Here is a 16,679-nt window from a genome sequence, read left to right as displayed (position 1 = left end):
ATATCTGCTGTATCCCCTTCGGAAACACAAAGCAAAATTGAAAGAGAATTCTCACTTCATTCTGAGTCTTTGATAAGCCCAGTCAGTCATGGTGCTGCTGGAACTGTAAACATAGAAATAACATCTCTTTACAAGGATTTCCTTTTGTTAGTAGTAATAGATAACATGAACAAAATGCGTCTCCTGCAAGCCTTGTCTTTACTCTGTGTTTGAAAAAATGGGGGGCCAGTTAGGGTACTCATGCTACACATCTTCCATTGCTAATTTCTATCAATAACTCATCTCCAGTACTTATTTATTTTCAGTCTGTTTTTCCTAGGGCTTTTAAGATTGGTTGGCATAATTACTTCTGGTTTGTATTTCAAAGGATTACCTGTACAGGTAGAATTTGAAAACTATATCCTGTAAGACTTTGTTATAAATAAATATGTTACCTATGTGTCTTCTCCCAAAATAACTATTCATGCCTTCTGCCATAAGGATGGCATCTGCAAGATGGTGAATGTTTCTGCACCTGATGAAAGCAGATTGAACTCAAAATGTGTTAGAAATTACTGTTTTGTTATATGTGTTACTTATACATGCAGTAAGCAACCCTTCTTTTAACACGGTAGTTGTCTGTAAAGTGAAGAGTGCTGGGGTTTTGGACAGCAAAAGTATGATTTTAAGTAAAATAGTCTAGGTTTTTGTAATAATTGGCAATATTAATTTCTTTCCAATATATGGAGAAAAATGACTTAAATGTAGTGGAGTAAGAAGGCTCCTGTCTCCTTCAATCAGCACAGTGAATCCTTAGGACTTCAGTGTAGTTACATCCTGCACTCTAGTCCCATTTAGGGGTTTTTAGGGGCAAAGAGCTACTTTTCCCCTAAGTACTTCCTGTTTTAAACATCTTGATTTACAAAAAGGTAATTCCTGATATTTGAACATTCTCCCCAACACTTCACCACCTGTCTCAGGTTGTTTCAAGCTTCTTCTCTGTAAGAGAAAAGTGGTAGGGGTGGTGGTGAAAATGTGGGAATAGCTGGTTTTTAAAAGAAAATTTAAAGTTTGAGTAGACACTTGGTGGCATATTTAAATCTCTTTAGAGTTGATGAGCCATTCTTTACAATAGTTTGACATTTCAGCAATTTCTAATGTTACATTTGTAAGGGAATTAACCTACCTCTACTGTGTAAATCATATTTTATTGCTGCTCTCTCCATTTTTTTGATGTAGTTATATTTAGATTCTGTTCTTGCTATATTAAGGTAACATAATTCAGAATTTCTTCTTTTTCCCAAATAATTTCCATGTTCATAAATTTCTAAGTTGACTTCAGAACTGACCTTCTCATTTTTAGGTTGGTATTCCCCTTCAGGATTTTTGGTGGAGTTATGGTCTCGGGCCTGAGCTTTTAAAAGTCGATGTGAAAAATGGTTGCAGTACTTTGTAACAGCTAAGGGAAAATGCAGTAAAATACAGACAAGTGATTTTCTGCTTAAAGTTTTTTTGCAGCTGTCACAGAGTGAAAATCAAATGTGATGGTGATTGGTTCCATGCTGATTTACTTCAACCAGAATTTGCAGCAATTAGTTCTGGTACTATAGAGTTTTGCCTGAGTCATAAAATCCTTTAGGATTTGCTGAACATCCTGAACAACAGAGCAAAGATTTACATTACTTTCCTTTACATTATTTTTTTCTCTGACAGCAGTTTAATGACAAGTTCTTGTTCATCTGATGACATCGATCAGGAAGAAATCCAGCTTGCTTTACAGGCTGCCAAAATTGCCACACGAGAGAAGATCAGATCTAGATTTCATGGCAGTAATGATCTTATTCACCGCCTTTTTGTCTGTATCTCAGGTATGAGAATCACTGAATCCTTAAACTATTGTAGTGGGGTTTTTTGGTTTATGTTTTGGGGTTTTTGCACATCAAATTGTGGTAGAAAGGACTAGAGATGAAGTTTCAGGAAGACTGTTTTTGGGGCCTAAGTTGCAGTCTGGTTTGGAAGGACCTGTTACCTGTTTGGAACTTACAGAATCAGACGCTGACATCTTAGACTTGTAGTGTTGAAGAAGTTGGACTTGTACCAGGTTTAATTTTTCTCTGGGGATGCCCTGTTGTGTTCAAGGAATGAAATTTGATTGAGCAGTTCCATTTTCATGCAGAATGAATCTCTCAATATTTCCTGACAAAGGATAAGGAAGATCTATATTGGCTTGCAGGTAGCATAAAAACCAGAATGTAACTTGGCCATTATGGAGAATTGGTTTAATCAGATGTTCGCTTTTTATTCCTAACATGAGCAAGTGACCCCTAAAAATAAGTGAGGCCATTACTGGTACTAACAGGCAGATTTAAGTACGTTTTTTAAAGGATGGTGTAACAGTCTTGAAATTATTTACCTGTTTTCTCAAACTCTAAGGTGTCGCTGACCAGCTGCAGACAAACTATGCTAGTGATCTGAGAAGTATCTTAAAGACCTTGTTTGAAGTTATGGCAACCAAACCTGAAACAGAAGACAAGGAAAAGCAGAAGAAAGGTAAAAGATCTGAACATTTGTTTTCTATAATGAATTTCTGATGGTAGCCCAGTGGGGATCCATTTGACACAAATTCCCCTAACATATTGCTATCTTTTTGAAAGGATTCACTATACAGTGATTCACCTAAGTTTAAAAGGAGTTATGGAAACAGACTGTAAACAGTCTGATGAAGTCCCTGTACAGGAACACAGGAGTTTGTCTTAAGGCAAATACTAAAAAGAGTTAGTCTTCAGAGTTCATCTGCTGTTTCCATATTTCTGTATTTAGCAGCAGCACACAGTAGCCCATATAGTTTATAGCCCATAATTTATGCAGGGTTTGGACTTCATACCTTTATTTTTTTCCCCCAGATTTTTTCATACTGGGTACATTTTAAGTTAGCAAAGAACAGACTAGAAGATGGGAATGCTCAGTAAAATGCTGAAATCTGTCCTGTCTTAAAGAAATTGAAGAATTTGCCTTCAAGATACAAAAATGCCACATTTCAATTCTAGATAATTAAAGTAATGGAACCCAAACTAGATCATGAACCAACCAAAGATTTTTTTTTTTTCCTCTGTGACCATGTTTATTATTTCTTTTTTAAGTGGCATGTCTACTAACTTATCTATGAATAACCATGTCATCCCAACAAGGCTGCAATTAGATTTGTCTTTTGTTATCATCACAACTACCAGCATCTGAAAGTGTGACCAGAGCTCTTCTTCCTACTTCCTTTCCTCCAGATTGAAAACCTTTTGTTTCTGAGTTTCATTTAAACGCATTGAGGTTTTTTATGTGAAACACTTAGTTCGAAGTTTGATCAAGTTAGCAGAAAAAACCTACCCTCCAGTTCCAATTCTGCAGTGGGGTAATGCACAACATGCATTACAGTCTTCTGTTAGTTTTGGTTGAAACTTTCACAACAGTTTTATGGTGGCAGTCTGTCACGATGTGAAAATAGACTGGCTTTTTTTATTGTTAAAACATATGGGGTTAGACAGAATTTCTAGGAAGAGAACATGAGAATTCCTGAACCTTCAAATAAGACTAATAAGGAAACTGGAGCTGTAAAAAGAATTATCACTGGGAAATATCTATTAATCAATAGTCCTTGGATGGATGGAATGTCTAATGGATGAACTCTTACATTAAAAAAGATGGTATTGACAAAAGTAAGCATAATCAAAATGAGTGAAAAAAGGGAAGTTTTGGGGTGAGGTTTCTCCTCGATGTATGTGATTTGATGTGTGTGATTCACCTTGGGAATCTCTCAGTGTTCTCAAAATCTACTTGTATTAAAGGATCCTAGTTAAGATTTGGGAAATAAAGTGTAGATGCAGGTAAACTAGCAGAAGTAAGAAGACTACATGTCCTGTAATAACAGCATCTTTCATTTCTGTTGTCATCCCAAAGAAGAATAAGAGACTTGTAAATCACTATTTGTGTCAGGGTAGAGGAAAAGCAAGAAGTGTAAGAAGGTGCTATTGTGGTCTAATCCTATGAACGTTCTAACGTGAATCTTTGAAGTGAAAATTGGAAAAATATGAGTTCTTTCTGAATTGTTTTACAGTTAATCATGGTTTAAGGAATGCAGCATTGGAAGACTGTGCTTTATGTCAAGAAAGTATATCATCCTCAGAACTTGCAGCAAAAGCCAGAGATGGGGACTTTGAAGGTATTTTCTTTTTTTCGAAGAATTAAAATGAGATAACACCAATGTATAAAAAAGTGATCATTAAAATGAAAAGCCTTTTAATGTTTGGCTCTGGAAAGTGAGTATAAAATGTTGTCATGCTGTTTTAGAGACAAAGTCAGAAGGTAAACTGAGCATGTTTCTTTCAGGTTTTTTCTAACAGCCTTGAGAAACTCTCATCCACAAATTGTCATATTGAGTATGAATTCCTCTGTATCAGTGCAGAAGGGGTCTGTATAGTAAAGGTGTATATTTAATACAGTGTGTGATGTTACATCTGATGAGTTTCTGAGGGCTATGTGAGATGGAAAGCTCTAAGGTCTTCTCAGCCAAATCCTAAGAGGGTTTTTATATCATTTGCTGCATGTGGATGTGCTGCTTCATCCCAAGGTAGAAGTGCCTTTCGTATTTTCTTTGTTTTTGTCTTTGATCAAGTTATTTTGGCTAATATTTTCACATTCTTCGCCATATTGTTTTAAAGAAAAGGATAGGTTTAGGTAAGTCTGCTGAGACTCAAATCTCAGTGAGTACATGGTAAGAATGTACCATCCTTGCTCACATCTCACTGAGTACATGGTAAGAATGAAGAAAGCATGTAAATCTCAACGTTTTGGTTGAGATTCAAGTATTCTGAAAGCTCACAAGTTGTTTTTCTTTTATTAATCTGAGCTTCTTCAGAGTTAGTTATGGGCTAAAGTCCTATTATGGCAAACTCAGTATAAAAAATGGATTAAAAGACATCAGAGCACTTGCAGTCAAAGAATAAGAAAAGAGATATATGACAGGGAGCAAACAAGAAAGCAATCAGCTTTGATCTTCAGGGCTAAGTGGTGGTTTCAGCACACCAGGAGCCCAATTATTAGAGCTGTAATATGTCTGTGGTCAAGTGAGAAGTACAAGACAACCATCAGCTATGAAACTGTATCCGAGCTTCCCAGAAACTCAAGTGTGCAGTAATTTTCTTGTGCTTTAAAACTTTGATGTACTGTTATGTATTCATCCACGTACGCTACTCTCCTTCCAGTGAGAGGTTTGGAATGCAGGATGACAGAGCTGGGTGATAAAGCAGTGTGAGCCTCTGCTTGTATGTGGACGGTGGTGACCAACAGAAAAAAAATATTGGTTGATGTGATTTGTAATAAAGATCAGAAATCACGGGGGAGAAAAAGAACTCTTTTAAGATTAGATTTTAGAGTAATACTACATATTTATAACTTACTTTGTGCTTATATAAAACCCATAGTTTTCTTGCTTACCCTTCTGAAGCTGCAGGCTGAAGAATTTAATCTATTTAGAACAGCAGGGCTAATTCATTTATCATGCACTGTAGAAATATTATCTCTTCTGGAGGAAGGTAATTTCGAGGCAGATAAAGAACTATTCAGTAGTCATTTTAATTGATTTTTTCTATTGTGCTGTAATTCAGAATGTCACCGAAGGTGCATGGAGGAACAAATCTTTAAGCAAAATCCTTACCATGTGTAGGCTAGATTGCAAAAGAGTGCGAGATTATTCCTTCTCCAACACTTCAATTCATTGTCTTTTGTTTTGGATCGATGCTGATGCCATTGGTGAATTTGACTTAGAGAACTTGGAAGCCGCTTATTCTAAACTGCAGGATGCTACATAAGCCTCTCATAGTGGATGTGTATTTTGTCACAGCAAAGTCACTTCTCTTCTCTGGCATGTTGCTCAGCTTTTAAGGTTCTTCAGCCTTTCATGGCAACTGCTGTTGGCATGGGGAATGTTTCATGTTTAGTGAAGTGAGTTGGAATGTTATTTACTGAAATAAGGGGAATTTTATGTATCCCAAAGAGACAGAGGATGCTGAGGAGTACGGAGATGAGCTCCACCTTCAAAAACACAAGAAGTCACAGAAAGTGTACTAAAAAGGACATCTGAAGTGGGTCAATATGCTGAATTTATGGGAAATTTAGAAACACCCCTCACCTCCAACATGTGCCAAACCCCTGTTCCTTCAGGTCACAAGTTGTCGTTGCTGGCAACACTGTGCAGACTTTTTTCTGCTGAGCTATGCAGGGATAGCTAATGGGACACATGGTTTTGCCATCCCTTAGGCATCTAGCATGAGGCATAAACTTCCACCAAGATTTAACCTCAGCAGCCATGTGCCTTTTTCCCTCTCTTATAAGACCTCCCCATGTATCTTGTTTTTGCTGGAAGGAACTGTGGAAGGAACAGCCCCTGACTTTGTGTGATGTTTGGGTTCAGGTGGAAGATGGCTGATGGATAAGGCAACTTTTGCTTCTTGAACATTGTTCCCTATTTCTTGCAGTGAGCCTGGTGGGTTTGTTCTTCAGGCCAAATCTGGCCATGAGCCATCAACAGGAGTACAGGAATACACCACAGTTATCACTGTAAATGGATTCAATGCAAAGACTGAGAGCATTGCATCAAAGTTAATTAATTCCTTTTTTGTATGTCAGTCCTTTACCCCAGGTCACTCAATTATTTTAACTGAAAGTGAAAACAGTTTTAAGCAAAGGAGCACATCAGTAGCTCTTCCCTTCTGCCATTGTGGCAGAGTATGTATCAGATTGAGAAGGTCCAGCCAACTACCTGCCAGGAAAGCTATTCCATATTATTAAATAAATCCCTCTAACCAAATGTAGCACATGTTCTAGATTGTATTCAATCAATGGTATTAAAAAAAAAAATATAAACCAAAATTGAAAGCAAGCCCAGCAACCTGAACAAATAAATGGCCTTAAGATTGTATTGAAGGTTTCAGCTTCTACTCACATTATGAAGATGAATCACTTGTTTTTGTCAGATTTCTCATTCTTATTGTATATAAAACCACCAGCTGGTCTGGGTCATAAAACAAATATGAATGTTTATTATGAGCAACTGACATTGGCAAGGGTTTAGGAGTTAAATCCTGTGACCTTCAGAAGGTTGAAATACAATAAACTACAGATTAATTGGCATTCCAAAACAAAAGCATGAGCCTGTGGTCTGTATGTTAATCTTTGTCGTCCTAATGCTCTCAGATTATTGTCAAGGAAGTAGATTCATTTATACTTCATGGAGTATTAAAAATTATATATATTCATAAGGAGAGAATGTAAAACAAATTTTATTTTCCTGTGGTAGAATATTAATTTATGCAATATTCAATAAGTAAATTTTAAATATGGTAAAATTTCTTGTCCTGGTTGTATGATGGAGGTGATGGCCAGTGGGGTACAAAGTTCTGTGTATAAACTCAAAGCAAATTGTAGTGGCAGGCTACAACCGGGCACTAAGGTTGGGCTCTTGGCTGCCTGTGGTGCTTGCACTGAATTACAGTAACAGCAGAAGGGGCCTGTGTGCTGGGAACTTCCATGGTACTGCCTTTCTCCCTGTGCCCTGGTGAGCTACAAACCACTACAGGAAGAGCCTTGTTGGGAAGTTGTTGAGCTCCACCTTGGACAAACCACTGTTGGATGAGAGCTAACTGAGAGTGAGCAGCATGTGTCACACAATGTAAAGGAAACCTCTGTGTTTGAAAATGTAAGAAAATTGCTCTTACTTAACCCAGTGTAAATGCATCCCTGATCAGGACAGAGCTGTGTCATTCTTAATATGCAGTACAACTTAAGAAAGACCAAACACTGGGGAATTAGAAGCTTGGTGTCTTTCTGCAATTTATGCATCTGGCATCATATTTCTAGCCCTAACAGAAAACTTGCTTTGTATTTGCTAGCAGATTCCCATGTGTATACATAGGTTTACACACACACACAGTAACTTCCTAACTTTTTTGGCTTCAAAATCATTGCCTTTTTTTGTTTTCATTTATCAGTTTGTTAATGGGATAAAGCATAAGTGTGACCCTGGTCACCATATTTGGGAGCATTACATTTATCCTTGTGAGCTTGATGGTTTTAATACTAAACTTAGGCAAATCTGAGTTTTACTGTACATGTGTTTTGGGAGAACTTGTTACTCAGGAGAATTGATCTGTTATGACTGAGGGAAATATGAATATATTTAATGACATTAAAGGCAGGCTAAGAAAGCGAGTTACACTTCTTGTCCTAGAATAAGCATGAGATATCTAGAAATCTAAAGATTTTTCTTAAGGAAAACCAGCAAGCATTATGAAGCTATTGGTGCTCCATGAAAACATTTGCTGTAGCATCTCAGCTCTCTCTGCAGCTCAAAGTACATTTTCACTCCTGATCCCTCTAGCATCTGTACAGAGCTGCCTTGCTCACTACCACCTACTTGAAACTGCAAATATAATGGACTTGCTGTGGCTGCTAGTACAAGTACCTGTTTGTGCCAAGTACTGTTAGCATGTTTGCTTCACAGCGTGCACTATTTCTCCCTAATCCCTTGCCACCCCACCTGCTCCTGTCTAGTCACAGGCCCTGACTGCTCCCTAACCAGCAGCACAAGCACAACTCAGAAGTTCACAGTCCTGAGGCTCAAGCTTGTGTTTTTGTTGCAGTAAGAAGTCACGAGGTCAGAAAAACCCACCACTCGTGTATGTGCAGAATCTAATCACCAGGGCTCTTGAAATAGCTGTCAGCCACAGCTGAATGCTTCAGATTTTCTTTTGTAGTCTGTGTGCCCATGGTTACTCTGTTATTTATAATGATGACCAGTGTAGTCAGGGAACCCCTAAAACTTGGAAAGTCTGGAATCAGAGCAACATAGATCAGACCGATATGGTTAATATGATGTTGTCTGTTTATTCTATCTCAAATGGCAGGTTATATACACTTCAGAATGGTTTACAGTTACAGGTCATAAAAAGAATGCAAACAAAAATTATTTATCTTATTCTTAAGGTGGCTAAAATGCTCACACTACAAAACTATACTTATCAACACCTAGAAACCTACTATCCTATGTACACACCTTAACATAATTTCTGACTGTGCCACAGGCTTCACAGGGCTGAATTTGGGGCCCAGGCTGTGGTAGCTCAAACCTAAATCCAAATATAAATCATGTCCTTGCTCTCTAAGAAATTCTGCAACACACCAGCAACACCTTGTAAATGAAAGAAGTTAAACTGTTCCATGGTTCAGTGGCCAAACATGTTCTGTCCACATAACTTTTCACTCTTCCTTTTTTCAGCAGCTCTGCTTACACTGTGTGAGAAAGGAATCTAGCATCAAATTTCCATATGGAGGCAATGTTTTATAATCAATGGAACATATTTAATCATGCATGTAGAATTACAGGATTCTTACAGGTTTTAGATTGTAGTGCAATAATTGGATCTGACTTAGGCTTTAAGAACTGGCTTTAAGAAGTTTTTTTTCCCTTCTCAAAGAATATTCCTCTTTGTTGGCACTATGTGGAACTTGCTGAGACTTCCTTGCAGTACTTACAGGAAAGCATCCCCTAAGTACTGTGAAGAACAGGCTTATTTAACTCTGTAACATCATGACTGGGATTTTGATTAGGTTTGAAACTTTTTGTCTAATAAATACATGTTTTGAGTATTCTGGTATGTTTTATGTAGATCTACATTATCAACTTTTCTTCTATTTTGTCATGATTGGTAGGTCTTAAAGAAAATATTCCTACTAATGGTTATACAGAAGATCGGAGTCCATCTGATTCGAAGTAAAGATTTGACCCATATCTCAGTGGAAACCAGTGTTTCTATGAGAGTTGCTCCATTGTATATAAATAATGATTTTGCCAGAAAAAACCAGTTGCTGGTTATGGACAGAATGGACACAGAATGACATCCTTCAAGGTGATGTTGAATCAGGCAGAGCAGAGGCTTGAGCCCAAGTTTGCAAAGCTCTGTGTCTTGGTGAAAGCTTTCTAGATTTGCACAGAAATATCATCCTAAGAAAGCTATTTGACCAGAGCTGAAGCTAAGAAGTCTGTACCTCTTTCCTCCCTCACCCCCAAAATTTTCATCAAATTTCATTAAGCATAATTTAAAAAAAAAAATTGAAGCTGGCTGTGTAATCAGCACTGAATCTACTGTGCAAGGACAATTAGTTTGTATTCTAATAGGCAATTGTAATTGCCTATTATAAATCTTACATCAAAGTCAGAGATTGCCCAGAATGACATGTGGAAAGCCAGGTGTGATGAGGGACAAAAAAGGTTCATTTTACTGTGGCAGTTGAAGTGAGGGGGTAAAGTCAAGTCACCTTAGTTTCTACTTTCTGTGCTTAAAACTGTGAGAATTTACAGTCCTGCTTTCATTGGAAGAGCTCCAGCAAGCCCACCTGACCCTTTTTTCAGCTGTGAGGGTAATGTGCTGTGACGGCTGCAGCAGTGTCAGTTCCACAGGCTGCTGTAGGAGCAGCCCTCTGCAGGTTGGTTTGGTAAGAAATGTAATCAGGGTTATTTTGCATGATGTGCTCTGAAATCTAACACACATCAGTGCAGGAGGAACTTTGATTTGGAGTTCTGCATTAGGAATACTTGATAGAAACAAAAGATGCAGAAAGGGATGTTTTCTCGGAATTGTCTGACTGTAACACAAACCACTATAAGCTTAGGGTTTAGCAGCTGTTCTTCAACAGGGAGTCATGGTGTGCATGTCTCTGATTTGTTTTCTGCCAGAGTATAGATTTGCTAGCCTTCTGCAAGCTCCCAACAACTTTTGGGGTTATTTCTCTCTCCACATTGGTCTCTTGTGTCTCAGCACCACAGGAAAAAACTTCAGCTTTTCTGGGCTAATGTTTCGGTCATCACAGTGGATGGATCCAGGTCCATGATCTCTTCCTCGTGTTCTGAGACAGAAAGATGATCTTGGTTTTCTAAGATTAGATGGGACTGCATTAGGTCTAATGCGCATATATAAGCCAAATTAATCAATGTGTTCTTTATGACAGTTTACAGTGTCTGTGATTTTTTTGTCCATGATTATGGTTTTCTTCAAGCTCCAGCATCTTGGATTTATCTGACTTACTAACTTTTGTAGCAAAAAATGTTTTTAGCTAATGAGATAGGTATAAACATGTAAAGGTGAATGCTAAAAGCTACAGAATAAATAAAAAGACTGTAAAATTCCATGATTTATGAGAAACTGTAATGCAAGATATTTGAATAGTTAAGAGCCTTTTTCAGTCTTAACAGTATTTAATTTTATCTTGTGCCTTTTCCTTTTGCTAAACTTGTTTCTTATTCATTTAAAAACTTGTTTCTCTTCATTTCTCTGCCTTTTATTTCTGTGCACGCTTTTAATGTTTTCTTCTAAAATTTATATCTGTAGTCTGTCTCATTAATCCCTTCCTTCCCTTCCTTCTCCTCTTTGATGTTTGTGCTGTGGACTTCATCCATTTCCCAGCAGACTTCTCCAAACTCTCATTGCATGATAAAGCACTGGGCCAATTAGCCCAGGAACAAGGTTTTCCCTCCCTTCCTTGTCCAACTCCCCAAAGCACAGGCAGATAATGCTTCAGAGACTGGATGTTGCTATTTGCCGCAGCATGCAGAGCTAATGGAGCGGCGTAGCCTGGAGAAGGACTGTAACATAAAAAGCCTGTGGATGCTGTGCTGCTGCCCTGCTTCCAGCACATCTTCAGGCTCGTGCTCGGGGTTTAATCCGTGTAACGCACTCTCCGCTCCTCTCAGTGAAGCTTTATCCCCTCATGAGAGGGCTCTTCAGAGAGTATTTCAAAAGCCTGTTCTAAAAAAAGCCCAGTGACGCAATCGTTGATGTGTGTAAGTCACAGAGGGCGCTCCCGAGGCTGAGCGAGATGCGGCTGGGGAAGGAAACCAAAGGGTGGCATCCCGTTGCCACCAGGACTTGCATGGGCTTGGAGAGACCAAATCATCAGGACTTCATCCTTCCTGTTGGGGTGAGCGCTTTGACTCCAGTCCAGGACTGCGTTTTGTTTCTAAGTGCACAGTCTCACAGTTCTGTGTTCATAGTCAGTGTAAGGCCATTTTCAGTCAGCTGGAAGGAAAGGCCTTGGGGTAGTGGCCCAAAGTTCCCTATTTCAAATGTTGCTTCAGTGCTGCACCTCTGTGATTTTGTGCAAGACATCCCTCTCCTGATTTCTCCCCACACACTGACTGTAGCCGGGTGATGAGGATTAAAGCAATTACATTTGTACAGCCTTTTGAATGTTAAAAGCTGTTACATAACCAAGTGTTACTATTTGGGGGTGTGCTGCAGTGCAGCAGATCTTGGTGCGAGCAGTCGGGATGTGGGGAGGGCACTAAACCCCTGAGGCAACGGGACTGGCTGTGCACCCCTGCCGGTGAGTCACTGTCTGGGGAAAATGTGCCCTTTAGCCACCCTACTGACTCGTGAATCAGCTGATGTGACACCAGTGTGGCTGTGGGAGAGTGCTCTGTGGAGAGGGTTGCACTGTTTCTGTACATTGCCAGTGAGTTGTGAATTAATTTTTACAAAGACCAAGTTTTCAGATGAGTTCGTCTGTCAGGCGAGGGATTCTGTAACTGTGAATTATGGATTATGTGATTGTTATTATTAGTTTAAGATCATTATTTATCAAAATTTGCAGGGTGAGTTTGGGTTTTTGTTTATTTGGTTTTTTGTGGGGGAAGTTTGTTGTTTGTTTGTGGGGTTTTATTTTTGTTTTGGGGTTTTGTTTTGGTTTCGGGGGTTTTATTTTGCAGATTCTTTTTATTTAGCATGGAGGCAAATCCATGCAAGGTCAATTAAAAAGTAACTTTTTCAGCATTGCACTTCAAGGCTAACAACAGAAAAGTATGGGGGGAGGGGAGAAGAAACAACTGTGTCTTTCTCCCCCAAAAACAAAGCAAAGAAACCCTCAAAGAAACCCAAACCAAAAATTCAACAGCTGATAAGAAAGCCGCTTTCTGATGATGAGTTTCAGAGTCTTTGTGGTGGGCTTGTGTTGACTTACAATGTGTGTGATCTGTGGGAAGGAGTGTTGATGGCTGCAGCTGCTGCAGAAGTGACATATCACTTTGGGATGCTGCAGGGGGTACAGAAAGGGCCTGTGCTTTGTGGCTTTTCTGTGAATATTAAAATCAGTAATGATCTGAACCTGGTAGCCCACACTGGAATGCAGTTGGTAAACCGTCGGTATCAAATTGAGCATCTTACCAAGCCTGCTTCCACCAGATCAGCAGAGGGAGACCTGGCAGCACAGAGCTTGAATAACTTCCTAAATTTTGCTGTCTTCAAAATGAGTGAGAATCAATGGATAGTTAAATCCCTGAAAACATAATCTATATAGAGACAAGTTTTAAACAGGAGCATTATTACTGATTCAGATTTTTTCTTTTTGTTTTGGATCTATGTGATAACCCAAGGGGCCTCCTGGATGGAGAACATGAGGATGCTCCATCAGGCTTGCCATGGTTTCAGATCAGAGAAAGTGACAAAAAGGTCACAAAATCTACATCAGAAACTGATATTAGGAGTAAGTTTCACTGGGCAAGATACATGTAGTGTCCTGGGAGATTGCAGGAAAGGAAAAGAAGTGGAAAGGAGAATCTCTTGGCTCCACTGTTATTAATGCTTGTCTTAAGCTGGCAGTCTTACTTCTCCCTGATGCTGAAGGGAACCCTGCCTTTGAACCAGGAGTCTGTAGCCTTGTGTCCCCACAGAACATTTTCTGGTGAACTGTTCTCAGGGGTGAGGCGAAGGCTTCTATGTGCAATCTCCTTTTTCCCACCACATTGGTAATTTCTCTGCACATCAACATCTAGTTTTGGTTACTGGCCTTCTAGGTGTAACCTTTATCAGACTGATATGCTCATTATGTGAAAGATAGTTTCCTTAAGCTGGTTTGACCTCTAAAATAGTTCAGAGAAGCCTATAAAAGCTGAGTAAAATTCCAAGTTCTCTTTTTTTTTATTAATCTGCTTTTTGAGCAGTTTGTTACATTGAATGCTATATCCTTTGTACTTTTGACAAATGTTGCAATGTGACAAACACACGAAAACTGGTCATAGTTATGTTGGAACAAAATAGTGGATTTTTTATTTAATTATCTTTCTGCCTGTAGCTATAGCCCTCTTAACCTCTGCATTAACTGCACCATATATTTTGTTGTTTGATAGTATCCTCCTGGAGGCACGGATCTTGCTTGTCAGGTTTATAAATCAGCAACTGCATGGCTTGCAAACTGTAAATAATACTTAGAAATAAGCTGCATACAGGGAACTTGGATAAATACACCCAGCAGTTCATGTTCACTGTGTCCATGGATTCCTTCTGGACAGAAGTTGATTTGCACTCATTAGATTTTTATCAACTTAATTAAGCAGTCAGCTTCATCATTTCTACACTTGTAACTCCAGACTCTTTGAGGTCATGTCAGCCTGTCATGAGCAGAAACAGCTCAACAGAAGGGAGCCTGATACCTTCTGCCTTGCCAAAACCAAATCATTTCCCTGCTTGTCTTTTATGGGAGGTTGGAGAGCTCACAGGAGACGTAAACAACTGAGACATGCTGTTCGTGGTAATGGGCAAGTTCTTTCTCTCTGCTAGGCCTTGTACACTTGATTTTGTGGTTTTGCTGTAGTTACTGGTGACTTCCAGTAAGAGTTCTAGTAATTTAGCAGATGGTAATCAGGCTTTGGGTTTATTACCTGTATTGTTGCTTGCCTAATTGCAGAAAAGCAGTTGGCGTTTCTGGAGGGAAGGCTGAAGAGGCTGGCAATGATCTCAGCTCTAAGCTTGTTTTGACGGTGTATGGTACTGACAAAAACACCTGTGATCCAGCTCTGCTTTAATAATCTCTTGTCTTAGTTTATTTTGCTTATCCCCTTTTCCCTGCCACTTGCATTTGACTAAGATAGATTTTATTTCAAGCTCAAAGCTGTCCTGGACCATTTTAATTCCTGATGTGCTCTGCCCAAAGGTGGGGGTGCCTGGCAGAGAAGAGGGGAGTTGGGCCCTCCTGGGCATCCTGAACTCACTTAGCTACTGTTTGCAAAGCATCTGGAGAAATGCAAGTTATTTCTGTTATATTTTCTGTTGCTGCTTTTATATTTTTGTCTCCCTACTTCCTTGAGGATCTGGTTATCACATGTTTGGTTTTACTCTCTTTTGATTTATATTCCCTTTTGTTGCTGTGTTCCTAACAGATCCTCCTGACTGGGTTCCAGATGAAGTCTGCAGCTATTGCACTGCATGCAAGGCTCCTTTCACAGTCATTCGCAGGAAACACCACTGTCGGAGCTGTGGCAAGGTAATGACTCAGTCAGACCTGTGAGAACTACCTACCAAAGAGAGCAGCAAATTCATGTGTACCACAGCAACCCAGCTGCACAGCAAAATGTGCACGCTTAGCTGGGGTTCTCAATTCACAGGTGCTTTTGTGTACCTGGGCTGCCAACTCTCAGCTTATGTTTAAAGGTTGGGGAGTGGTTTGACTTTTATACAGCAATAAACTGTATAAAGCTAAAGGCACAATTCCCTGTTGAGGTCCTAGAACGCTCCCCACTCCAACACAGAGTCACTCCGGACTACTGCTGGAAGCTCTAATGAACCAGGGCAGCCTGCACTGCCAGGGGTGATGCACTCACAGCTCAGCTGCAGGGACAGTGTGTCCCTTTGCTTTCTTTCCAAACCTTTGCAGGAGCACTCTGGTGTGTAGGGCTGCTGCTTGGCAAGTTTGTAGGGGCAGAAGAGGGAGTGAGGGAGAAAAAAGCAGTCGTGTACCACAAGAAGCCAGAAATCTGGAATCCCATTTTGCATGCTTGCTGGTGTACCAGTTAGAAAGGAAGAGGGTAGAGAAGCTGCTTTCATAACCATGTAGTGGACTTTGCAGGAATATGAAATTCGGAGATATTCACTAATATTTCCCTAGTCTTTCTTTAAAACTGAGAGAGATGCTTCTTTGCACCTCCGATGGAGCTGCCTTCGCTATGACCTGCAGAGGTGGAGAGGCCAGCCTTGGCTACTGTCAGTGCTGGGCACCCTCACCAGAGGGATTGAGCCTGGCCAGATAAACTGATCATTGGGTAGGGATTGCCTGCTGGGACCCTTCCTTTGCTGTGCTGAGGACGGTGCTGCTGCCAACTCATACAATCTTCTCTCCCCTCCCTTGAAATCAACCATCCTGTTCTTCAGAGGAACTGAGAGAAATTTCCCTCTTGTTTTTCAGATCTTCTGTTCCCGCTGTTCCTCCCACTCTGCTCCATTACCTCGTTATGGCCAGATGAAGCCTGTCCGTGTTTGCACTCACTGTTACATGTTCCATGTCACTCCTTTCTATAGTGACAGAGCTGGTATCTGACATATTAAACTACTGGTTTGTCTTCTGGAGTCTTACATGGACTGATATATTTGACCTAAGCCAAGGATTAACTTGAAAGAGGGACCCAGTGAGGGCATGTAGGCTTTGACATCCATTATTATAAATTTTGTACAGTTTTTATTGCGTTTTACTAAGCTGCTAAAGGGAACTATGAAGCGTCTGTAGCTCTAAGGCTACAGTACAGTCTTCCATAAATTTATAACATTAATGTTACGATGCCATATGCAGAACAAATGCACTGTGTGGAAGGAAATAGGGCTCCGAGAATTGAA

The 16,679-nt window shown here is 39.7% G+C and overlaps 1 protein-coding gene across 4 annotated transcripts in view; it reads left to right on the top strand.

Annotated features, from left to right (window-relative positions):
* The window catches only part of ZFYVE28 (zinc finger FYVE-type containing 28), a 146,010-nt gene extending 129,595 nt beyond the window's left edge, over positions 1-16,415 (top strand). For 2 of the 4 annotated variants that reach the window (XM_066317384.1, XM_066317382.1), the window contains 5 exons: positions 1,696-1,847; positions 2,413-2,529; positions 4,085-4,189; positions 15,233-15,336; positions 16,255-16,415. In XM_066317384.1, coding sequence (XP_066173481.1) covers positions 1,696-1,847; positions 2,413-2,529; positions 4,085-4,189; positions 15,233-15,336; positions 16,255-16,386 — 610 coding nt within the window. In that variant the 3' untranslated portion in view covers positions 16,387-16,415. Of the gene's footprint in view, positions 1-1,692; positions 1,848-2,412; positions 2,530-4,084; positions 4,190-15,232; positions 15,337-16,254 lie in introns of all 4 variants that reach the window. The other 2 variants (XM_066317381.1, XM_066317383.1) reach the window with 1 other exon arrangement.
* The last annotated feature ends 264 nt before the right edge of the window (positions 16,416-16,679 follow it).

Source organism: Sylvia atricapilla, chromosome 4 (assembly GCF_009819655.1).
Source record: "Sylvia atricapilla isolate bSylAtr1 chromosome 4, bSylAtr1.pri, whole genome shotgun sequence".
Taxonomy (NCBI): domain Eukaryota; kingdom Metazoa; phylum Chordata; class Aves; order Passeriformes; family Sylviidae; genus Sylvia; species Sylvia atricapilla.
This window is presented reverse-complemented; position numbering and strand designations above follow the sequence as displayed.